The 25800-nt window shown below is 39.5% G+C and overlaps 1 protein-coding gene across 3 annotated transcripts in view; it reads left to right on the top strand.

The window, feature by feature from the left end:
• PRTFDC1 (phosphoribosyl transferase domain containing 1) overlaps nucleotides 1-25800 on the top strand; it is an 89345-nt gene that overhangs the window by 52066 nt on the left and 11479 nt on the right. For 2 of the 3 annotated variants that reach the window (XM_037125790.2, XM_037125791.2), the window contains exon 4: nucleotides 18584-18649. The exons of the other annotated variant lie outside the window; for it this stretch is intronic. In XM_037125790.2, coding sequence (XP_036981685.1) covers nucleotides 18584-18649 — 66 coding nt within the window. The remainder of the gene's footprint in view (nucleotides 1-18583; nucleotides 18650-25800) is intronic. 3 annotated transcript variants of the gene reach the window in all.

Below are 25800 nucleotides of genomic sequence, written 5' to 3'. Positions count from 1 at the left end.
TAGCTGCTGGCCCCTTTAGGCCACATTTTGGGGACATTCTGACATTCTCAGCACAGAGATCATCAGATCTGGAGCCTCAGTTGAATGTCTGATTGAGGAGTTTTCCTTCAATCATTCAGCAAGAACGGAAAGTGAAAGCCACCCTCCATGGTGGGTTTTCATTCCTCGTTGGCGATCTAGAATAAGGTACACTACAGTAGCCTTTTGCATAGAACCCTACATCTCCTGTATTTAAGAAGGTACAACCACTCTAAGTCAGACACAGCTGTGGACAACTTCCATCTCCCACTGCACCTCCAGGCTTCCACTAACACATTGGTACAGCAGAGCCTCATTTCCTTCGGTGTCCTGGAACTTCCTTTCACTGTGATTATAAAAACACTTCCTGGGGAATAATTTATTTCTCAGGAGCATTAATGGAGTCCAGATTCTGTTTGTATAATACGAACAGACAGATGTGCAGTATTTTGTGTTACTTTTAGATGAGCAATGCTGTTTACACAGAATTTTTCCAAGACCACCCAACTCCATTCACATGTAGCCTTCAGCTACTTCCAAGCCCTGGCCTCCAGAGGAAAAGGGAAAATTTAATAACTCAGAGCCCCGCCCAGTTTTGAAGACATGACTTAATACTGAAGGAATCTGCAAGCCTACACTGCCAATCAACATGCCTACATCAAATAAACCATCTTTTCTTATTCTAAAATATATAAGGTGGCTCTAGAAGCATTCTACTCTGTGACCTCCTTACATATTACCCGTGTTAAATTAGATATCTGGAGAGGGTTGAGCAAGGACTAAATCTAAAAAATAATAATAGTAAGTGAAACATTTGACTTTTGACTCTCCTCAAGCCTTCTACTTTTGGTTTTATTTCGCATAAATCGCCTTTGCTCATAGCTCTCTATTATGCCTAAAGATATTGCTAATAATTTTTTTTACATAAAAAGTTTGCTTTATTTTTCATAGTATTTGCCAACTTTGGCAATATGTTTGCTCTTCACATGAACTCCGAAAAGCAAGTAAGGCAGGCAGTCCTAGCTCCATTTTCCAGAGGAAGTCAATGACAAATCAGGCCAGTCTGCCAAGGTCTCTCAGTGAGTAAATGGTTAAGGCAATTATAATGGCTGATCATAATCATTTCTTCTTTTCTTGTATGATCATGTTTAATCTGAAAACTATTGCCTAGTTTCAAATTTGATTGTTTTGAGTTGCACAGACATGCCATTATAGATGTATAATAAATATATTATGTTGTAACTTTGGTTTGCCAAGATGTAAAGCTACATCAATGCCTATTATTTCTAAGCCTTATTTGAATTTTAGTCAGTGATTTGCATAGAAACTGTGAACCAGGAAATAGTATTCTAGGTTTCTTCTGTAAATACTGATCCATTTTAGTTACATCAATAACTAGGAGTTACATAACCAAGTGTGGAAAGAGTGGAAAAGTCATTTGCATAAAAGTTAAGACACCTGGTGCTATGCCCGGCTCTGTCATTAATTTTCTGGCACACCCTCCCCTTTCTCTAATATGAATAATAAAAGAGGAAAATTGGATTCAGCAAATATTTATCAGGGGTCTACTGTGGGGGAAACATTTTATAAATGACATTTAATTTAAACCTCACAACAATTCTAACAGGTTGTTATTGTCCCTATTTTACAGAAATAGGACAATTATCAGGGAGCTTAAAGAAGGGGCAAGGCAGCCCCTTTCCTTAATACGCCATGTTCCTTTCTGCATGAAAGGCCCAGCTCAGTGATGGGGGTCCTATAAAATGCATGACAAAGTCCCTATCCACAAGTGAATTTCAAAATTGCAGAAGATTCAGAGGGAATGAGTGAGGGATAGCTAATATAACAAGGAGGAAACAGGAGCTGCATGAGCTGGTGCTAAATGCAAAGGAAGGACACTGGCAGAAGAAATCAGTTCCAGCTAACAGTGGTGGGGGGGTGGTGAGCATCAGATGACAATTTATCATGAAAGTTGACCTTTATTTGTATATGTCAAGAAGATTATGATTCTGAGAGGCAGAGATATAGCAGAAAAACATTCTGGGTGGAAGAAGCATTGTAAGACACAAAGATGATAAAAAGCATGGTGTGCCCTGGATGCAGCCAGCTTGTTGGCTTGGGTGGAACTTAGACCCTGGTGACTCTGAGTGTGGTTTATGGGACCTGCTCTATCGCCATCACCTGGGAGCTTGTTAGAAATGCAGGTTCTCAGGCTGCTCCCCACACAGGACCACAGTCTGCAGAGGTGACTCAAGTGCACATTATGAAGCACTAGGGAAGATAAAATATAGTAGCAAGTCACACAGAAAGCTAGATTCTGATCAGACTCAAGAGAGAAGCTCTGGAATGTATGGGTAGGTGGAGGCTTGGGAGCAAGACAGAGGATTAATCTCTACTGAACCTTCAGCTCCATCACTTTCCAATTGTGGGGCCTTGAGCAAAGTTACTTAAGAAAGGCACTTAAATTAAAGTGGTAACAGTACCTGTTACCTCATAGGATTTTTTAATGGGTTTTATTTTTTAGAGAAGTGTCAGGTTCACAGCAAAATTGTCCCCACACACCCACCGCCTCCCCCACTATCAAATCCTGCCCCAGAGTGGTATGTGTTACAACTGATGAACTTGACATCTCATGACCACCCAAAGTCCAAAATTTATATTAGGGTTCCCTCTTGGTGTACATTCCATGAGTTTGGACAAATGTATAATGACATGTATCCATCACTGTGGCCTCATGGAGTACTTTCACTACCCTAAAAGTCATCTGTGCCCCACTTATTCATCCTTTCCTCCCCCAACCCTGGGCAACCACTGATCTTTTTATTGTCTCCATAGTTTTGCCTTTTCCAGAATGTTATATGCTTGGGCTCATATAGTATGTAGCCTTTTCAACTTGACTTCTTTTACTTAGTAGTATGCATTTAAGGTTCCCCCAAGTCCTGTCATGGCCTGATAGCTCATTTCTTTTTAACAGAGTAATATTCCATTGTTTGTATGTATCACAGTTTATTTATCCATTCACCTACTAAAGGCCATCTTAATTTCTTCCAAGTTTTGGCAATTATGAATGAAACTGCTATAAATAGCCATGGGTAGGTTTTTTTATGGAGATAAGGTTTCAGTTCCTTGGGGAAATGTGAAAGAGCATGATTGCTTGATCATACCTCACAGAATTTTGTTAGGATTCCTGTAAGTTATATGCCTATTTAGCATCATACCTGGCACTTAGTAAGTTCTCAATAAATGGTTCTCAGAGTGAGGCTTGCCCCTGATATTTAAGGGGCTCAGAGCAAGAGTAAAAATGCAGATCTACAACCATATGACTAAATAGTTAACTTTATACTTTAAGTATTTAACTTGAAAACTTTATAGCTTTGTCCATGGCCAGCTCATGTTTCTGTCCAGATCACCTGAGCAGAGCCACCTGTCTGCTGGGCAGGGCAGGGCCTATGTTGGGCCTAGAACCAGCTCCTGGGGGTGACTGAGCCTGCCTGAACCATGCACAAGACTGACCTGGTTAAGCTCTTCAGAGGTCTGGGGCAGCTAAGATCTTCTCTGGGCATAGCTTTCCAAGTCAGATGCCTCCTTCCAACTCAAACTCTACCTTCTGAATTGAGAGACAGGAGGGAACATAGGAGTTATCTGGGGAGTCTGGTCTCTTATTCACCTGCTTGGCCAATTTAGGGTGGCCAACTTGAAAAATATCAGCTGCTCTTTGGTATCCCAAGATAACTCTGTACTTTTCTCCACCACCTCCTCCCCACCAAAAACTTAGCCATGAAAGAGGGGTGGGGCAGGAAACAAGGCCCAGTTCATCATATATGTGCTTATTGTAGAATTCCCATGAAATCAAACTCTTATAGAAGCTTCCAGAAAACCTCCTTATAAGACCAAAAAGAAAATAGCAAATGTCTTTGTGTTTCAGTATCTGTGATGTTCGGGGCCATCACAGGGTGGTCCTGCCCACTGTGATAACTTTATTTTGAGAGCATGGCCATGGGCCAAAAATGTTTTGAGCTGAGAAGTGACACAAGATAACAGAACTTTTTAGACCCAGAGTGCCATTGGTTGGGAATGAAGACAGATGCAGTCTAGTGCCAAAAAGCAGTGTGTGAGGTTTCCCCAGTGTGGGCCCGTCCAGTGGCCCATCCTGTTCACCATCCCATCCCCTGACAACCTTTAAAAAGATTCAGTAGAACTGGTTTAAGATATCATTACTGTTGAACAACACTTTTTCTTTGATTACTTTTTTGAGAGTTATAAATCCGTCCCAGGTTTTTTAGGGGGAAAATGTGTGGAAAAAATGGTCTAAGAAAAAGTCACCCCTGATTTATGGTGGTGTTGGTACACATTTTAAAACAAAAATTGTACTGAAGTCTTGTGGGGCCATTCAGATGTGTTCAGAGGCTCAACTTGTTTACCCTTCTCATCCATAATTTTAAAATATAATTTAAACTGAAACAAGTCCATACCAAAGGACTTGTCCGTTCAAAACAGAAGGATATCCTGCTTTGAGACTGCAAACAGAGTTCATATAAAGCAAAGTCACTGAATCTGTTTTTAAACTGAGTTTCCTCTTTACTGGGGTCTAAGTTGAAGTAAAGAACTATTTTATTCTCCCTCCTCCACACCCCCCCTTTTTAATGATCCTGCATTATTCCTACTAGCCTTTAGCTTCTTCATGTGATTGCAGTCCCTTATTCTGACCCACATCACTTTATTTTTCATAAGAAAAGTGCCTTTCTCTGTTGGGTGGGGATTACTCTTAGCTAACTAGTACTGCTTTCAGAGACTGGGTGGAGCAGAATACCAATCAGAACAGAATAATAAATTGCTGTCAATAAACAGAAAACCATGTTGTCTTTGAATAAAGTCATATCAAGTTTGCAAAATTAGACAGAGCACATTGGGGAAATGCAAAATGTATGTGTACTTTCAAATGGGCTAAACTGTATATGCTAAGATATTTTTTTCTGGTTAAAATGCTAGTTTGAATTTAAAATGTATCCTTTACTAATCATGAAATGAATTCTTGGTATTGAAATATCTTAATGCAAAATTTTATATTTTTAGTGTTCAGAATTCTTGTGTATTCTTGTATCCAAGTGTTTTAAAATGTAGAGGAGGTTGTTTAGGAACTGAGATAATAAAATAAAAATCATGAGGAAAAAAAGTGTAGTTTGGGTGGGAATCCCTCAGACATAACAAAGGAAGGTCAGTTTTGTTTTTTTTAAGTCTTCCCATCTGCTGAGTTACTCAAGTCAGCTTCATTTATGTCCCTCTTACTTGAGTTTCATAGATATTTGTCATGTATATTTATAATTTTTGTTTGTTCTTTGTCTACCACTGGGCATGAAGCTCCTTCAGGCTTTAGGACAGCTGGAGAAAGAACTTAAAGCAAAGAAAACTAAGTTCTGAGTATTAGAAATATAGTTAACACATATACTAAGATGCTTAAAATCTAACATCTCAGCAAACACTGGATACCACAATGTGCCAGCCCCTGGGTCTACAGTTAGGATCAAAACAAGGCTGCTATGCTGAAGGGCTTCTTATTCCATTGGCAACTGCTGCATACACAGAACATTCCATTTGGACATTGTCTATTAACATGCAGATATGCATAGAGTGTTTACTGATATGCAGATGAAGTCCTGGGGACTCCAGAAAAGCTTGATGATGCCTGAACTGAGTCTTGAAGAAAGAGTAAGAATTACCCTTGTGAAGAAAGATGGAGAGGTGTGGCAGGAACTACCGTGAGCTAAGACATAGAGGATACAGCAGTGTGTTGTGTGCCAGAACAGGCACTGGTGTGATGTGACATGATGAATTTTTCATTAATAATATTTTCTAAAATTCTCAAATATTGACTTTTCCTGAAAATTAGCATGATATTGCAGTCAAGGTTATTTTGTTTACAGGTAGTATAAACCTATTTTAAATGAGCATAAGCTAAAATGGTGGATTTATAGAAAGGAATTGGGGTATCTCATGATCCGCAAAGTAAATATGCAGCCAGTCTTGGAAGAATACCAGCATTCCAGCCATTAATTCTCATGTTCTACCACGGGTCGCATGCTGCCATCTTGTAGAGCAGTTTCAAGGTTAACTCCTTGCTTAACTGACTATAATAAATGGCTCCATGGAATAACAAACATGATCTGATAAGAGATTCTAGGTTCAAAAGTAGATCAGAGCATGATCTTCAGGTGGCTTCTGTCTATTGAGGAAAAGGATAGAAACAGCAAAGTGGAATGGTACAAAGTATACCCACCAAGTGGTCCACATTAAAGCTTTAGATACCACAGCATCCCCCCAAAACACACAGACAGGGTTGTTTTTAACCAAGCCTCTCACCAGAATACAGAGTGGCGAAGACATTACACATGTCCTTCTTACACGTGACCACATGCTTCCTGTGATGTGGTCAGCCTCAGTAAGCCCACCCACAGAGTACATGGCATGCACATATTAGTAATGTACTGAGTGAGCTGAGCTAAGGGTATATCACAAGCTGATGTTAGAAAACTGAGGTACATGTGCAAGCTTTTCAAGACTAGAGGTAGATGGTAAGACACAGGGCCTACTTTATGTTCTGTTTATTATTATGTGTCAGGCACTTTTCTAAGTGCATAGTGCATATTCTTTTAGTTCTTCCAATAATCCCATAAATTAGAACTATTAATATACTCTTTTTATAGATAAGGAAACCCAAGCACTGATCAGTACTGAAAAGTGACTTCCTCAGTGTCCTACAACTATTAGAAGGTGGGGCTGTGACTGGAAACCAAGTCCCAGAGTACAGGGGACACCAGCCGCCTCTGTACTTCATATAAATAGTATTCTTTCTCATAACTCACCCCATACAGGGTGTCAGAATGAGTCTGTAAACATAAATAACCTCAGAAGCAAATGGATAATTAAATGAATAAGAAACCCAAAAGAAAGTGAGTCCATTTCAAAGGAAGAAAACATGGTAGTTTTCAAGCTTGTTTTGCCCATACCATCTTCCTTTCAATTCAATCAATATAAACAGAAATAGTAGAGCTGGTCTGGTTGAAGCACTGATGCACTGTGCACTGATGCACTGTGCTCTCCACTCTGGACTCAGCAGCTTAAAGGACTAAGGGGCTCAGTTAACAGTCATATCCTACATCAACCACTGGTTGAAAACCTGGGATACTAGAATTAATTCACCTGTCCTTTTTGACTTGGTATCAAGTATTAGAGTAAAAGAATTTTTTTAGCAGTTTGCAACATTTTAATTAGTTTGATCATTAAAATTTCTAATAATGAACTGGTTTGGTATTGTTTTGCATTCCTATCCATTTTATATAATCTACATGACCTCATTAGGCACAGGAGAATAGCTGAGAGGAAGGATTAGGCTGAAAAGCTGGGAGCAGGAAACAAAATTAAGGCATCTGTGGACTATGAGAATATTGAGAAAGCTTTGGTATGTATAGATCTTAAAGCAAGTAAGTTCTGACTCTGGAAATGAATAGCTGAGAGAGCGGTTCTTTTGTTTGTTTTCTTGACTTTTCCCCTTCAAGTTCCTCAAAAGGACAGGAATCCAGGATATTTATTCTTCCTCTGTTATATTCTCCCTAAACGTTGTCTACGCAGTCCAAATTCTCTGCATGAGGCATCACCACATCTGCTGGGCTATTTGATGTGCTTCTTCTTTTTTCTTTTTGTACCTGGAAATCAGGTCACCTAAGCTCATATAGTTTCAAAATATTTTTTGCAAGGATGCCTAGACTCAATGACAGAGGTTTCCTTTACTACTTAAATAAATCCACACCACTTTTATCAATACTTCTACCAAAATGTTGGTTTCTCCTAGTCATTTCAACTCATGTATTTACTTCATTAATACAACCAGGACCCACTTTTTCTCTGTGTTACTCTCAAAGATGTATAATGTGCTTCTTTCTTCTAGGAATATTGGGGGTGCAGGGTTTCACCAGAATAACGTGGAGGCAGACAATTCTAGGATTGAACTGGATTTCTTCACTTACTAGCTACATCTCTTTGGGCAAATAACTTAAACTCTCATTGCCTCAAATTTCTCATCTGTTAATTGGAGATTAAATAATATTTATTCTGAACTCTACTGAACCTTACTTAGCACAACAGATAAATCCAGTCATACGCAAACTGTTTAGACCATAGGAGAAAAAATAAAGAGGGAAATCCAAGGTGGTGGAGTAGGTAGAAGCTGCACTCACCTTCTCCCATGACCACATCAAAATTACATCTAAATTACAGAAAAATCAACCTAAAGAACCAGCTGAACACTAGCTGAACAGAAATCCTTTAACTAAGGTTATAAAGAAGTCACACTGAGATTTGTAAGAGGGGTGGAGATGAGAATGGACAGACCACGCACACACATGCAGTGGTTGAGAATCTGAAGGGATATCTCAGCTGCAAAGTTTCACCTGGAGGAATGAGGGCTCTCAGCCCCACACTGGCTTCCCAGCCCAGAGCACCAGCCCAGCCCAGTGACAAAAGGAACCCACATAACATCACACTGTGGAAATCAGTAGGGATTTTGCTTGCCTCAGAAGATAGAAGGCTGCTAGAAACCCAGGTGTCCTCTTCAATGGCCAACACATAATTCACTCACAGACACTCACCCTGGGCTCCATCAGAGGAACAGCAAGCTCAGGGGGATGCCAGAGTCATACAAAGAGAGACTAAGTTGTGTAGCTTCAGGGCAAGGGCTAAAAGGACAGCCTTCCAATGTCCTTGTATGGGGTTCTCCTACTACATGGTATATGGGCACCATCTTTCCTGGGATAAGCACTCTCCCAGCAGGCAGTGGTCTGACACTGGCTCCACCCTAAGGCCCCACGCTAACCAGCTTGAACATGGCTGAATATGGGGGCCATCTTCTCGTACTGCCTCCAGGCATCACCCATTTTTGTGTGGAGTCCTTCCCACACATGACGTTAGCCTGGTGAACTACACTAGCTCCTTCCTGATGACTCCCTGAGGTTCTGCCCTAAGCTGCTCACACACTGCCAGAGGCTCTGTCAGTGGTGGCTACTGCCCATGTTGCATTCCTTCTTTAAAAGTTTCCAGGAATTCTGATCAAGCTCTGGAGTGCCAGAGCTACAGGTAGAAACTGAGTTGTCTAGCTTCCCACAGGGCAAGGGCCATCTTCCCACAGGTTACCTGTCTTGTGTTAAGCCTTCAGTCCATACAGCCAAATCTTATCTGCTTTAGCCTGGTGAACTCTACCAGCTCTACCCTGATGACTCCCTGGCACTGCCTGTACCACAGTCATCCAGGTGGGTGGTGGCTGGCCTTAGTATACCTGAGACTTTTGCTGAGTGATCTCAAACCCAGCTCAGGTGCTGAGCCTGAAACAGTATTAAACTGGTAAACACCACTTGCCCCTACCTGGTGACTCTTTGAGAAGTAGCCACTTGCAGCTCATATATAGCCCAAGGCTCCTACAGTGGTTGAGCCTAACCAGTAGGCAGCATCAAGTATTGGGTGCCTTGAGCCTTTTGCTCACCTGCCCTAGGATCAGTAGGGGTGGCCAATGTCCTCAATTCACAGCTTGACCCCTCCCACATGCAGCCAGGTCCAGCAGAGGCAACTATAAATCATGGATCACTTTGTAGTCCATAACAGGTAGCCTAGAACTGATAACTGGCAGGGTCTGACATTTACCTGCATGAGACTCCCAGGAGATCCCAGAACAAACACAACCAGAGGATTGTTTGAGACTACAACAGAGTACCACGCAATTAGCTCCACAAGCAGTACACTAAAAGAGAGGTCTCAGTAGGCACTGAATCCTGCTGGGGAAAATTCCATTTCATGGGGTCAGCTCCTGCACAGTAGGTCAGATACTATTGTGGCCAATCCTCACAACCAGCCATCCTGAGGATCAACCCCACTCAAAGATGTGCCAACAGCAGTCAACTACAATGGGAGGGATCACATAAACCCACAAGGGACACTTCTGAAGCACTCAACCAACATGATCAGGGAGACTGCAAGACTGTCTCACAGGACACGTACTACATAAGGCCACCCTACCCAGACTGGGAGACATAACAGATCTACTTAATACACAGAAACAAACACAGACAGGCAGCCGAAATTGAGACAAAGAAACGCCTCCAATGAAAGCACAGGAGAAATCTCCAGAAAAAGAACTAAATAAAATGGAGGCACATGATCTACCTAATACAGAGTTCAAAACAATGATTATAAGGATGCTCAAGAAACTTAATGAGAATGTCAAAATCAGAACAAAAGACATAGAAACCATAAAAAAGAACTAGTCAGAAATGAAGAATACAATAACTGCAGTGAGGAATACACTAGAAGAAATGAACAGCAGATCAATAAAATAGAGGCTCAAATCAACAATTTGTGAGCAGAAAACACCCAATTGGAAGAGCAAAAAGAAAGAAGAATTTTGAAAAATGAGATGAGGATAGTTTAAGGAAACTCTAGGACAACATCAAATATAACAACATTCATAAGAGTACCAGAAGGAAAAGAAAGAGACCAAGGGATTCAAAACCTATTTGAAGACATAATGACAGAAAACTTTTCTAACTTAGTGAAGAAAATGACACACAAGTCCAAGAAGCACAGAGAATCTCAAACAAGATGAACCTAAAGAGTCCTCCACCCAGACACATCATAATTAAAATGGTAAAGGTTTAAAAAAAGAATTCTAAAAGACACAAGAGAAAGGCAGTTGGTTTCCTACAAGGGAGCTCTCATAAGACTATCAGCTGTTTTCTCAACACATCTCTTCAGGCCAGAAGGGAGTGGCATGAAATATTCAAAGTGATGAAAAGCAAGGGCCTACCACCAAAGCTGTTCTACTCAGTAAATCTATCATTTAAAATGGAAGGAGACATACAGGGCTTCCCAGACAAGAAAAAGCTAAAGGAGTTCATAATCACTAAAGCAGTATTGTAAGAAATGATAAAGGGACATTTTTAAAAAGAAGAAATGGAATATATGAGATGAATAATAACATGGCAATAAAGACATACCTATCAATTATCACTTTAAATGTAAATGCTGTAATCCAAAGACATAGGATAGCTGAATGGATAAGAAAACGAAACCCATATATATGCTGTCTACAAGAGACCCACCTCAGATCGAAAGACACACATGGACCTAAAGGGATAGAAAATGATATTTTGTGCAAATTGAAACAAAAAAAAAAAGAGAGAAAGCTGGGATAGCAATGCTTATATCAGGCAAAATAGACTAAAACAAGGTTGTAAAAAGAGACAAGGAAGGACATTACATAATGATAAAGGGATTAATCCAAGAAGAGAATATAACCTTTGTAAACGTTTATGTATTTAATATAGGTGAACCTAAATATAGAAAGGAAATATTGATGGACATAAAGACAGAGGTTAACAATAATATAGCCATAGTAGGAAATTTAACACTCACATTGATGTCACTATATAGATTTTCCAGATGGAAAATCAACAAAGAAGTAGCAGCCTTAAATGACACATTACACCAGATGGATTTAATTAATTTATTTAGCATTTCACCCCAAAGTAGCAGAATATGCATTCTTTTCTAGTGCACATGGAACATTTTCCATGATAGATCACATGTTAAGCTACAAAATAAGTCTCAACAAATTTAAGGAGATTGAAATCATATCAAGCACCTTCTCTGACCACAATGGTATGAAACTAGAAATCAGTTATAAGAAAAAAAAGAAAACACAGAAACATATGGAAGCTAAATAACATAAACAGAACAACCAAAAATGTACGAGACGCAACAAAAGCAGTCCTAAGAGGGAAATTTATAGAAATACAGGCCTGCCTCAAGAAGAGGAAAAATCTCAAATAAACAATCTAACCTTACATGTAAAGGAACTAGAAAAAGAACAGCAAATAAAGCCCAAAATGAGTAGAAGAAAGAAAATAATAATGAAACCAGACAAGAAATAAATGAAGAGTCTAAACAATACAAGAGATCAATGAAACGAAGAGCTAGTACTTTAAAAAGATACATAAGACAGACAAACCTTTAATCAGACTCATCTAGAAAAAAAGAGAGAGGACCCAAATAAATATAATCAGAAATAAAAGAGAAGTGATGACTGACACCAAAGAAATACAAAGGATTATAAGAAAATACTATGAACAATTATATGCCAACCAGATAAATTCCTAGAAACATACAACTTTCCCAGATCAAATCAAGAAGAAAGAGAAAATGTGAACAGACCAGTTACAACCATCAACATTAATACGGTAATCAAAAAACTCCCAACAAAAAAAGTTCTGGAATGGATTGCTTCACAGGTGAATTTTCCCAAACATTCAAAGAAGAATTAACACCTATTCTCAAACTATTCCAAGAAAATTCAAAAGGAAGCAAGTCTCCAAAATTCATTTACAAGGCCAACATTATCATGATTCCAAAATCTGACAAAGACATTATACAAAAAGAAAATTATAGGCCAATATTCCTTATGAATATAGATGCAAAAATCCTCAACAAAATATTAGCAAGCTGAATACAGCAATACATCAATAAGATCATACACCATGATCAACTGGGATTTATTCCTGGGATGCAAGTTTGATTCAATATCTGCATTCAATTAACATGGTATATCACATAAACAAAATGAAGAATAAAAATCATATGATCATTTCTATAGATGCAGAAAAAGCATTTGACAAAATCCAGCCCTCATTTATGATTTTTTTTAAAAACCCTCAGCAATATGGGAATAGAGAGAACATACCTGAACATATTAAAAGCCATATATAGCAAACCTGCAGCTAACATCATATTCAATAGAAAAAAGTTTTAAGTGGTTCCTTAAGATCAGAAACAAGACTTCCAGCCAAGATGGAGTCATAGGTAGACATACTGTGCTTCCTCTCAAAACCAAAAGAAGGACAACAACAATTTAGAAACAAAAAATCAACCAGTACTAACAGAAAATTGAACTATATGGAAGTCCAACAATCAAGGAGTTAAAGAAGAAACATTCATCCAGACCAGTGGAAGGGGTAGAGTCCGGCAGCCAGGTGGAGAGGACTTGTGGCAAAGTGGTGGCTAGCGGACCCCAGGTGCACAGGCAGCAAGGGGCAGACCCAGTGAGGTGGTGGATTGTGGACAGGCATGGAGTACAAGGCAGCTGGTGGAACAAAAGGTCCCACATTCATGGGCAGATAAACCAGGTGAAACTGGGAAGCGAGACAGACCACTCAACCCAGGGTCCCAGCACCAGGAAATAAAGCCTCAAAACACCAATTAAAAACACCTGTGGGGGGTTGAGGTGCCAGGAGAAACTTCCAGCCTCACAGGAGAATTTGTTGGAGACACCCACAGGGTCCTAGAATGTATACAAGCCCACCCACACAGGAATCAGTGCCAGAAGGGCCCAATTTGCTTGGTGGAAGTGGCGGAAGAGACTGAAATCCAGCAGAGAGTGAAGAAAGCACCATTGTTCCCTCTCAGACCCCTCCCCCACATACTATGTTTCAACCCAGAGACTGGATTGCCCCACCCAGGTAAACACCTAAGGCTCCTCCCCTCACTACATAGCAGGTGCATCAAGACAAAAAAAAAAAAATGGCTCAAATGGAAGAACAAATCAAAGCTCCAGAACAAAAAACAACTAAGCCATGAAGAGATAGCCAAGCTATCAGATGCACAGTTCAAAGTATTGGTGATCAGGATGCTCACAGAATTGGTCGAATTTGGTCGCAAATTGGATGAACAAATGAAGGCTACGCTAAGTGAAATAAAGAAAAATGTACAGAGAACCAATAGTGATAGGTAGGAAACTGGGACTCAAATCAATGGAGTGGACCAGAAGGAAGAAAGAAACAATCAAACAGAAAAGAATGAAGAAACAAGAATACAAAAAATGAGGAGAGGCTTAGGAACCTCCAGGACATCTTTAAATGTTCCAACATCCAAATTATTGAGGTACCAGAAGGAGAAGAGGAAGAGCAACAAGTGGAAAACTCATTTGAACAAATAATAAAGGAGAACTTTCACAATCTGGCAAAAAATAGACTTCCAGGAAGTCCAGGAAGCTCAGAGAGTCCCAAAGAAGTTGGGCCCAAGGAGGAACACACCAAGGCACATCATCATTACATTAGCCAAGATTCAAATGAAGGAGAGAATCTTAGAAGCAACAAGGGATAAGGAGACAGTCACCTACAAATGAGTGCCCATCAAACTCAGCTGATTTCTCAAAAGAAGCCTTACAGGCAAGAAGGGGCTGGAAAGAAGTATTCCAAGTCATGAAAGGCAGGGACCTACATCCAAGATTACTCTATCCAGCAAAGCTTTCATTTAGAATGGAAGGGCAGACAAAGTGCTTCTCAGATAAGGTCAAGTTGAAGGAGTTCATCATCACCAAGTCCTTATTATATGAAATGTAAAGGGACTTATCTAAGAAAAAGAAGATAAAAAACATGTACAGTAAAATGACAGCAAACTCACAACTATTAACAACCACTCGTGAAACAAAAACAAAAAGAAACTGGGCAAACAGAACAGGAACAGAACCACAGAAATGGAGATAACATGGAGGGTTATCAACAGGGGAGTGGGAATGGGGAGAGAGGGGGAAAAGATACAGAGAATAAGTAGCAAAGATGGTAGGTAGAAAATACATAGGGGGAGGGTGAGAATAGTATGGGAAATGTAGAAGCTAAAGAACTTGTAAGTGTGATACATGGACATGAACTAAAAAGGGGAAATGCGGGTGGGAGAGAGTGTTCAGGGTGGAGGGGAGTGAAGGGAGCAAATAGGACAACCGTAATAGCATAATCAATAAACTATATTAAAAAAGATCAGAAACAAGACAAGGACATCCACTTGCACAACTCTTATTCAACATAGTACTGGAAGTTCTAGCCACAGTATTCATATCTATTCAGAAGATGTCTATTCAGGTAAGAATAGAGAGCCCAGAAATAAACCCATGTCTATATGGTCAACTGACATATGACAAAGGATGCAAGAACATACAATGGGGTAAAGAAAGTTTATTCAATAAATGGTGTTGGCAAAATTAGATATATATAAAATTGAAACTACTTTCTTATACTGTGTACAAGAATAAACTCAAAGTGAATTAAAGACTTAAATATAAGACTTGAAATCATAAAAGTTTTAGAAGAAAACATAGGCCGCAAACTCTCTTACATTTCTCTCAGCAATATTTTTCTGATATATCTCAGGCAAGGAAAACAAAAGAAAAATTTAAAAATTTGACTACATCAAACTAAAAAGTCTTTGTACAGCAAAGAAAATCATCAACAAAATGAAAAGACAACCTACTGAATGGAAGAAAATATATGCCAATGATACATCTGATAAGGGGTTAATGTCCAAAATTTATAAAAGACTCATACAACTCAACACCAAAATAAAATCCCCAAACAATCCAAATAAAATCAGACAGAAGACCTAAATACTCACCTCCAAAGAGGACATAAAGATGGCCAGTAGACATATGAAAAGATGTTCAGTATCACTAATCATCAGAGAAATGCAAATTAAGACCACAATGAAATATCACCTCACACCTGTCAGAATGGCCATCATCAATAAATCAATAAACAGCAAGTGCCGTCAAGGATGTGGAGAAAGGGGAACACTCGTGTACTGTTGGGGTGAATGCAGATTGGTGCAGCCAGTGTGGAAAACAGTATGGAGAGTCCTCAAAAAATTAAAAATGGAACTGCCTTATGACCCATCAGTTCCACTTCTGGGTATATATCCAAAAAACCAAAAACACTAATTCAAAAGGAAATACGCACTCCTATATTTATTGCAACATTATTTGCAACAGCTGTGATATGGAAGCAACCCAAGGCCCATCAGACACATGGGTAAAAAAGTAGTGGTACACATATACCATGAAATATTACTTAGCCATAAAAATAATGAAATCTTACCATTTGTGACACAGTGGATGGACCCAGAGAGTATTATGCTAAGAGAAATAAGTCAGACAGAGAAAGACAAATACCATATGATTTCACTTATATGTGAAACCTAAAGAGCAAAACAAACAAGCAAAATAGGAACATACTCATAGATTCAGAGGACAGGCTGATAGTTACCAGAGTGGAAGGGAGTTTGCGCATGGGATGAAAAAATAGAAGGGATGAAGAAGTACAGATTGGCAGTTACAAAATATTCATGGGGATGTAAAACTCAACATAGAGAATGTAGTCGATAATATTGTAATAACTATGTGTGGTGCCAGGTGGGTACCTGAATCAGGGGGATCTCTTTGTAAGTTAACGCAGAATAATATTGAATGCTGACTATAATTTTAAAATAAAATTAAAAAAACAGAAAAGTATATAAAGAACCACTCTACTCATTATATGAGGCCAATACTACTTTGCTTTAAAACTATAGGCCAATCTTATGAAAATAAGATGAACAGTCCCAAATAAAATATTATCAAGTCAAAACTAATGACATTACAAACCAGTAGGGAAAAAGTAAATGATTCAATAAATGTTATGACGACAATTGACTGTATACATACTTGGAAAATATAAGGTCCAGAAGAATTAAGGACAAATCTAATATTAAGAACATGTTATATATAAACTTGGACTAAGTAAAACCTTCTGAAATAGGACTTGCTTGGCAATACTGTGTGACTTAGAGCACGTTATTTAGCTTTCCGATGTAGTGGGTGTTTTTAGTTTTCAATCAATAGAATGGAGATGATAATGGAAGTATTGTGAAATATACTATGATCTGGCAAAGTATAAACCTAATTTATTACATTAAACTTTCTGGTTTAATAGTTGTATACAGTTCTGCATAACTCATTCCTCTGGGGGGTACTGAAATCCTATTTTTTCCTCTTGCTATTAAGAACATATTTGAACCTAATATGCAAAAATTCTCCTTATGTTTACTACCATGATAACTCCTATATCAACTCCTATATTTCGGCACACCTCTAAAAAATTTTCTCCTTTGACATTTTTGACAAGTTCTTGACCTATTGACATGATTGTTTGTAGATATATGCTTATATATGCCTGTACAAAAACAGAAAAGGTCTGGGAATTCCAGGTATTCTTTGATTTTCTCCTTTTTTGATCTCTTCTCATAACATGAAAATTATTGGTTTTTTCCAACTTAGTGGGCCACTTTCGAGCACTCTCTCCACTTCTCTGCAGTAAGGAGTGAATGCTTTACCAAGCAGAAATGAAAACATTTTAAGGTCATTTATTTTTTCTCTTGAGCAAAGAGGTAAAAGACAAAAATCTGTTTCATTGGTAACACTGTTATATTGGTTGTTTGGCTGTTTTTTCCCTTCCCAGATGACCAGTTCTATGACAAAGTGAGTCTGTATCTACATCGGCACTCACTTTCAAGAGAGGAAATCCAATTCAAACCAACCCAAAACACATTCCTAAGGAAGTAAATTGGCTTTTGTAGGTGGAAAGTTCAGGGTTGGATATATCTTCAGGCATACTGGTTTGCATGGTTAAGGCCTAGCCTCACCTGATCCATATGGAATGAACTCCTCCCAGAAAAAGGTGGGGCCTTCATTCCACACTTTGTACACTTGGTGCCTACGTCATCATCTGCTCCCTTAGGCTATCGTATACATCAAGAGGTTGCAACATTCCAGCAATCTTTCTTGGTCATAGAGCCAATTGTCTGTAGGATATCTGCTACAGTTCTTTGAATGTGTCTCCATAATGAGGCTAGAAAACAACTTGTTTTCTGTTTCCTGTTTAGCCCCCATGTTATTCTATTGTGATATTCATTAAGTAACAATCCATATTTGGTTATTGTGCACGCATGAGTTTGATGAGAACAGGATGACATACCACACATAAACATTGTGAAAGCAAATGCTCATAATCTCTTGTGGGATTTGAGTGAAAAGTCATCTACAGACGGCTCTGGGTCTCATTTTCCTGGGACTGCAGTAGGTTCCTGAGGCTTTGCCATCCATGTCTGAAAGTCTCAGTGTGGGAGTTCTTGATCCGTGGCCTGTTAGAATTGCCCTGGACATCAGCTGAGGGAAAGGACTCGTGCTAGTATGGAGTAGAGGAGGCCTCTAATTGCTTTGGAAACCACAGTCTACTTGTTATCCACTGCAGAGCTATGATCGTGACATATTGGCACGGTTGGCAAATGCTTGGCCCACTCCTGGGGCTCCCGTGGCCCCACCCACCCCAGGAAATTCTGGGATTATGACTGTCATCTCCAATTCCATCAGCCTCAGGAGAGTTTGTGGTACTTTCCAGATTTGTGTTCCAAAATTAGGTTGGTTTGTTCTCTCTCCACTCCTTGCATCCCCTCTCTCCATGGTCTCTCCTTCAGCCATTAGAATGATTTGTCTAACGCACAGGAGCAGCAAGTGGCTGTTGGTAACCATAGGCAACCACGAACCTGCACTAGCTATTTGTGCTGTACCACTGTTTGTAAGGCACAATCTAGCCACTAGTTGGGAAGATGGGAAAATGTGCTCTGTGGGTTATCTTGTACAGTAAAACATCGGCTTCTCTTTTTTTAGAATGACCAGTCCATGGGTGAGATGCAGATCATTGGAGGCTATGACCTTTCAACGCTGGCTGGGAAGGTTTGTAAATGTAACTGTTCAGTTCACATTGATGTCTGATGTTGTGGGGAGATCAGTGACCTTCATGTCAAGTCAGCACTTGCAATACATTTCAGACACTCTCCAGGGTTTGCTAATTCATGCAAATGGGTGTGTGAACTCTTTTAATGATTTCTCCTTTATAAAACTCTCCTTTTATAATGCTTCCAGAACGTGATGCAGACTGTATCTTTCATCTGCGAGCTTCTTTCCAATCTCATTTCAGACAGCCTCATATTACATACCCCCTTGAGTCTCCTTGCTCTTTGTTTTCTACTCACCATTTCAGGTACCTCCTGAAAAGGAAGCTTTTCTTTTCTTTGTCTGCTTTATGCCTCTCATCCATGCCTAAGAACCCAGGCACTTCAGCAAGACATTTAATAAACAGGTTTGTTGAAATGTATAAAGTTTGGGCAGAGAATAAAAAAGATTTTTGTGACAACCCATTTTTCAGCCATTGGCCTTTTTCCCCTATTAAAATGATCTAACCCATTAGATTATAGGGGAAAAACCTTCAGTTTTAATATGGAATTCCAAAACTCACCAATGCCTAGTAATCAAGTGAAAAAAGTGTTTGAATTCCGACATAAGTGCATGCATCAGAAGGAGGAGTTGTGTCATAAAGCAGACACTCTTTGTGGCAATGTGACCTGAAACTAAATTTTTGCTGTAAATGAAAGCAATGCAGAATTTGTTTTTGTTCAGCTCTACTGACATATCTTGTATTCATTGTCTCTGAACAGCTTCAGCTTTCTAAATAAAATGGCTCCGTCTGTTACACAAGTTTAATCTCTCATATTTGTGGTTGTTATTGTTGTGCAACACCTGGATGGTGAACAGGAGCACCAGTCACATTTAATGAAAAAATGAATAATAACACAAGAGACACTCCAATGCTAAAAGGACTCTCTCTACAAAACAGCTTACTTCCACCAACTCTGAAGGCCACATAGTGGCATCCAAGTGTTAAATTATTATCTAGTAGTAAATTACATTCCATAGAAATTGAAATTACCTTGTTAATGTATTACTAGGCTACCATTTGGTGTTACTCCTTCAGTGCATAAAATAACATCCTAGAAAGCTAAAATGCTCCAAACAATTTCCATAAAGTCATAATTTTTAACGCCCTTGAAGTGGTCTTTAAATGATGTCATTTTATTTTTTTATCTTTTAACTTACCTTTATCTTTATGAAATGTATCATTTTATCAATATTCAAAAATCTGCACATAGTTCAGAATCTCTATAATGTATCAGTGCATATGTTTAATTGACATGTGTGATATTAGATCACCCAACTTCAACATTATGTTTTTTTAATATATTTTATTGATTGTGCCATTAAAGTTGTTCTATTCCCCTCTTCATTCCCCTCTACCCTGCACACCCCTCCCCCACCATTACCCCCTTTAGTTTATGACCACGTGTCTCAAGTTCTTTAGATTCTATTTTTCCCATACTATTCTTGCCCTCCCCCCTATCTATTTTCTACCTACCATCTATGCTACTTATTTTCTGTACCTTCTCCCTCCTTCACCTCCTCCCACTCCCCTGTTGCTAACCCTCCTTGAGATCTTCATTTCTATGGTTCTGCTCCTGATCTAGCTGTCCTCTTAGTTTGCTTTTGTTTTAGGTATGGTTCTTAATAACTGTGAGTTTGCTGTCCTGTCACTGTTCATCTTTTTATCTTCTTTTTCTTAGGTAAGTCCCTTTAACATTTCATATAATAAAGGTGATGACGAACTCCTTGAATTTGACCTTATCTGAGAAGCACTTTATCTTCCCTTCCATTCTAAATGAAAGCTTTGCTGGATAGATCAATCTTGGATATAGGTCTTTGGATTCCATGACTTGGAATACCTCTTTCCAGCCCCTTCTTGCCTGTAAGGTGTCTTTTGAGAAATCAGCTGGCAGTCTGATGGGAACTCCTTTGTAGGTGACTGTCCCCTTGTGTCTTGCTGCTTCTAGGATTCTCTCCTTCATTTTTATCTTGGCTAATGTAATGATGATGTGCCTTGGTGTGTTTCTCCTTGGGTCCAACTGCTTTCGAACTCTCTGAGCTTCCTGGATTTCCTGGAAGTCTATTTCCTTTGCCAGATTGGGGAAGTTCTCCTTTATTATTTGTTCAAATGAGTTTTCCACTCATGGCTGTTCCTCTTCCCCTTCTGGTACCCCTATAATTCAGATGCTGGAACGTTTAAAGATGTCCTGAAGGTTCCTAAACCTTTCCTCATTTTTTTGAATTCTTGTTTCTTCATCCTTTTCTGTTTGGTCATTTTTTTCCTCCTTCTTATCTACTCCTTTGATTTGAGTCCCAGTTACCTTTCCATTATTATTGGTTTCCTGTGTATTTCCATTCATTTCAATTAGTTTAGCCTTCATATGTTCCTCTAATTTGTGTCTAAAATCAGCCAGTTCTGTGAGCATCCTGATCCCCAGTGTTTTGAACTGTGCATCTGAAAGTTTGGCTATTTCTTCATCGCTTAGATTTATCGGCTCTGAGTTGTTCTTGAGCCATAATGTTTTGATATGTTCATGCCTGTTACATATGAGGAGCTGAGCCTTAGGTGTTCACCAGGGCAGGGCCACCCAGGTCACTGGTTTGTGATGCTGTATGTGGGGGCAGGGTCAGAGAGGGACAATAGCAGTCCCCTCTGCTGCTTCCCATTGCTGGGGCCTACGTGGCCCATCTCACTGCTCGCTCCTTCACCAGTTTATCTGCACGCGAATGTGTGACCATGGTTAGCCCTCAGTGGGTCCACCAGCTGCTACTCCACACCTGGGATCCGCCCACAGCTGCCAGTGTGCCTGGGTCGCGTGCCCGTGTAGGTCCGGTGGATCTTTCCTGCCCAACCCTGCTCTGCTGCTGGCTCTGCCCCTCTTACTGGTTTGGCTGAAGGGTTCGTTGTTGTCAGACTTTCATATAGTTCAATTTTCTGTGATTTGGCTTCATTTTTGTTGCTAAAACTTTGTTGTTTTTAAACTTGGTTGTTCGAGAAGTCACAGTGTGTCCACCTACGCCTCCATCTTGGCGGAAGTATCAACATTATGTTTTTGTCAAATGCAGAACTAAAAATCAAAAATAAAGTTAGATTGCAGCCTGTAACACTGTGGAAATATATCATCAGTATTCCTGAAGGTCAAAAATTGGCAAGTGATACTGAACACAGCTCAATATTAAACTACATTCGTTTTATGTTTTTGTATGCAAATGTTAGTTGAATAAAAAGTACTGCCTTTATTTAGGAAAAGATGAGGCAAACATAACTTAAGTCATTACACCAAGCTATATTATGACTGTACTTTTTTCTCCTAAGATCTGAAGTCAAAGCTCAGGTTATTAGGTTTATGAATAGCAACTGTATTCTAAGTTAATGCACATTTTTTTAATTGAGATACAATTGACGTATACCATTATATTAGTTGCAGATGTACAACATAATGATTCAATATTTGTATATAGTATGATCACCACAATAAGTCTATTTAACAACTAGTTAACATGGTAAGACATTTTAGTACTTTGTTGTGAGATGTTGCCTCTTACAGGTTTATTACACAAGAGAAATATACCTTGTGCTTTTACCATGGGGTCTGTCAGAACAGCAACTCTAAGAATCTCAAATGAATGCCTCCATGAAAAAAATTGCACATAAAATGGTCATCCTTCTGTCCTTCCTTCTAAAATCCTCTTCGGTTTCCTTTCAGAGTGACTTCCCTCTTGTGTGAGCAGTGGAGTCCCTTCCTCTAAGACATAGAAAAGAGGTCAAGGAAAGGGTACTTTCTTACTGGGAGTAGAATGAGCACAAGGGCTGACAGCGCTGTGCCTCAGTATCCCCTTCTATAACTACTACAAAGACCTTCAACCACCACCATAAGAAAATAGAGATCATGGAATTTCACATAGGAGAGATGGAAAACCAGCCAGCAGTGAGAATGACAGGAGTCAGCTTTAACCTTTGTTAGCATGACAGATGTTTCTTTCAGGTTACCAGGTACTATTCCATGATATCTTTACACTCTCCATGAGTACAGAGAGGCCTTTCTATATATGTTTCAACATATGCCAAGTAAGACCCCTTCAGCTTAGAACACACTGGGTTGATATTTCCAAGATGAATCAACTGTCACAACAGCTTAAGGTTAAAGATCCTGCAGCTCATAGTGCCTAGGCTCACATCAGATGGAATGCTGAGTATGCAAGTGTAGACCACACTCTGTGCCTTCAGCTATATCTTGAATCTGCCTAGTTCTCTTTATCTCCTTGGTAATCTCCCAAGTCTAGACCTTTGGTACTCAAAGGAGTCAGCAAACTTTTCAGGTAAGGACCAGATAATGAGTCTTTTAGGTTTTGTGGGGCATATAGTGTCTGTTACAACTGCTTAACTCTGCCCTCATAGCATGAAAGCAGCCATAGATAACATGGAAACAAGTGACCATTTTTCAATAAAATTTTATTTACAGCAGGCCAGATTTGGGCAGTGGGCCACAGTTTGCCAACCTTTGATCTAGGAACGAGCAAGGTCAATACCATCTACAAGCTTAGTAGAAATGTAGTGTCTCAGATCCCTCCCAAGATCTTCTGAATTAAAGTCATTTTAGCAATATCCTTAGAGGATTCTTATGGAATTGAGGGTTTTAGAAGCACTGGTCTTCTAGGGCAAGGCCACCACCATCCCTCCTCTGGGTTGCTATGACAGACTGACTTGTCTCCTTGAACTCCAGCCTTTATTTAACTTGTACCACCCTTCAAACCATTTTCTACAAAGCAGTCAGGGGGATCTTCTTAAAATACATATTGGATCACATCACTTGGCTACCAAAAACCTTTCAGCAGCCTCTCAGTTAGGGTTATCAGACCTGGCAAAAACAATGAAAAAACAGAATACAAAGTTAAATTTGATTTTCAAATAAACTGTGAAAACATTTTTAGTATAAGTATGTCCCACACAATATTTGGAACATACTTAAAATAAAAGGTTAGTTGTAATTTATTTGAAATTCAAATGTAACTGGCTGTTCTGTATTTTACCTGTCAGCCCCACACCCAGTGCTCCACATTATAATCCAAATTCCTTACGGCAGCTTGCAAGACCTGTGTGATCTGGCCTCATCTCCTTCCCAACATCATCAAATGCCCCCAAATGCCATCCTAACCTCCTCACAGTGCTATAACCACACTGGCTAAGCACCTTTTTGCCAAGACCTTGGAATAGGCTCCACCTGGAACCTATTCTCCTCCTAGCCTTCAGGTCTCAGCCTAAAGGAACACCTTCTCTAACTGTCTAAAATGAGCACACGCTCTTTACACAATACTCTCTTCTTGACCTTCAAGAAATCCAAAGATGGAATGATTCCTTGGGGCTGTCATTGCCTTAGTGAGAAAAGGAAGAGGTTTCCCTTGGGGCCAGAAGTTCTGGGAATAACGCAGAAGGGGGAGGAAGAACAGCATGGACTGAAGGGAGAGATAGCAGAGCCAGAGGACGAGTGTGGACCATGTGACTAAAGGACATTAGTCAGAAACAGAGAAATAAAAATTTCAAATGCTGAATGTGTGAATTGCATTTGGTCTGTAAAATATATTGAATTTCTCAACAAAGAGAAATTCATTTGACTTGCTCAGAAAAGCAAAGAGGAGCCACAAAAGTTGTTGAGCAGAGGTGATATCAGGAAGCTGCGTTTGGGGGAAATGAACCTGGCAGGAGGGTAGAACTGACAGAAGGAAGGGAGGGAAACTACAAGTAGAGAGGCCAGCCAGGAGGTAGTGTGTGTGGAGCAAACCCTAGTGTATAATTGACCTACATGCGCAAAGGAGTAGTGTCCTCCAGGAAGCAGAGACAGAGTTGAATGATTAAATGAAGGCAGGAGGTTTTCAAATTTGTTTATGAAAGAACTTTTAGAAACATGGGAAAATCGCTTACCTGTGTAATTTTCCATGCTATGAGTTAGAGGTAGTACAAGCCCCCAACTTTCCTGTGTAACTCTTAAACCCTCTAAAGACATGTCAGTTAAAAGATTTAGAAGAGGGACACCCTAGACAGCCCCCACGCATGCACCTTTCTTTCTTCTATCTTTTCTTTCTTTCCTTTTTTCTCTTTCTTTCTTTCTTTCTTTCTTTCTTTCTTTCTTTCTTGCTTGCTTGCTTGCTTGCTTGCTCCTTTTTTTTGTTTTTTTGGAAGCAAAGAGAGAGAAGCTCACAAGGGAGGCTGGCTGAGTCATGGTTCTAAATAGGTCATGGCTGTTGAATAAAGGGAGCCCTCAATGATGAAGTTAAATGGCCTCTTTGCTCACAATGTTAAAAGCATTTTGCTCAGTGAGTTTAAACTGTCCCTGCACCATACTCTCTGGCTGATTTTTTTCAAAGTAGATTTAATCCTGGCACTTCATAAAATTTGTGTAAAGCAAGATTTTATTCATGTTCAAGGGAAATCTCAGAAAGGATGGAATAAAACCAAATGCATAGAAACAAGCTCAGACCTGGCAACAAGAGAACACAGATGTGCAGGTTAAGTGCAAGATTCAGGAGACATGTCCCCCTGCCCCCAAATAAGTTTCTAATCAAATGCCAGAATGAAACATTGGAACTTGCCAAAATTTCCTACTTGGCTGCCTTTACTCTTGAAACCATTCCTTTTTATTGCATCTGACTAGGCTGAGAAAAATAATGGAAATGCCCACCGAGTGATGATTCTGGCAATTTTGTGAATTATTGCATAAAATGAAATACTAAACTACATTCCTTTCTCCATGGGGTTTATACTCGCACTCCTACTCATGCTACACATCCTACTCTTCACCCTACTGCCATCCCTCTGCTTGGTTTGACCACAGCCAAAAAACTGCACTGCTGAGGATTAGACCGTGATACACTAGTCATTTTGCAGTCTGAAAGAGTAAAAGTAGGAATAACCTACTTAAGAAAACCATTTAGATTTGTATAGTTCTTTCCTTCTCTTTTTGTTCCTTTAGTAAGCTCGATGTGATAAGATTCAATTAGGATGTGCAGTAGCACAGAAAGAACACACTTCAGAGATTCCCCATAGAATCTTGCCAGTGGCCCCCAGGCTGCAGATTTTACCGGCTTTCTGGGAGGAAATGAGCTAGATATAGTGAGATGACTAAGACAGAAGC

This window comes from Artibeus jamaicensis, unplaced genomic scaffold (assembly GCF_021234435.1).
Source record: "Artibeus jamaicensis isolate MK-2021 breed Jamaican fruit bat unplaced genomic scaffold, CSHL_Jam_final contig_867, whole genome shotgun sequence".
NCBI classification, from domain to species: domain Eukaryota; kingdom Metazoa; phylum Chordata; class Mammalia; order Chiroptera; family Phyllostomidae; genus Artibeus; species Artibeus jamaicensis.
The sequence above is the reverse complement of the archived record's forward strand: the minus strand, read 5'-3'. Positions and strand labels throughout refer to the sequence as shown.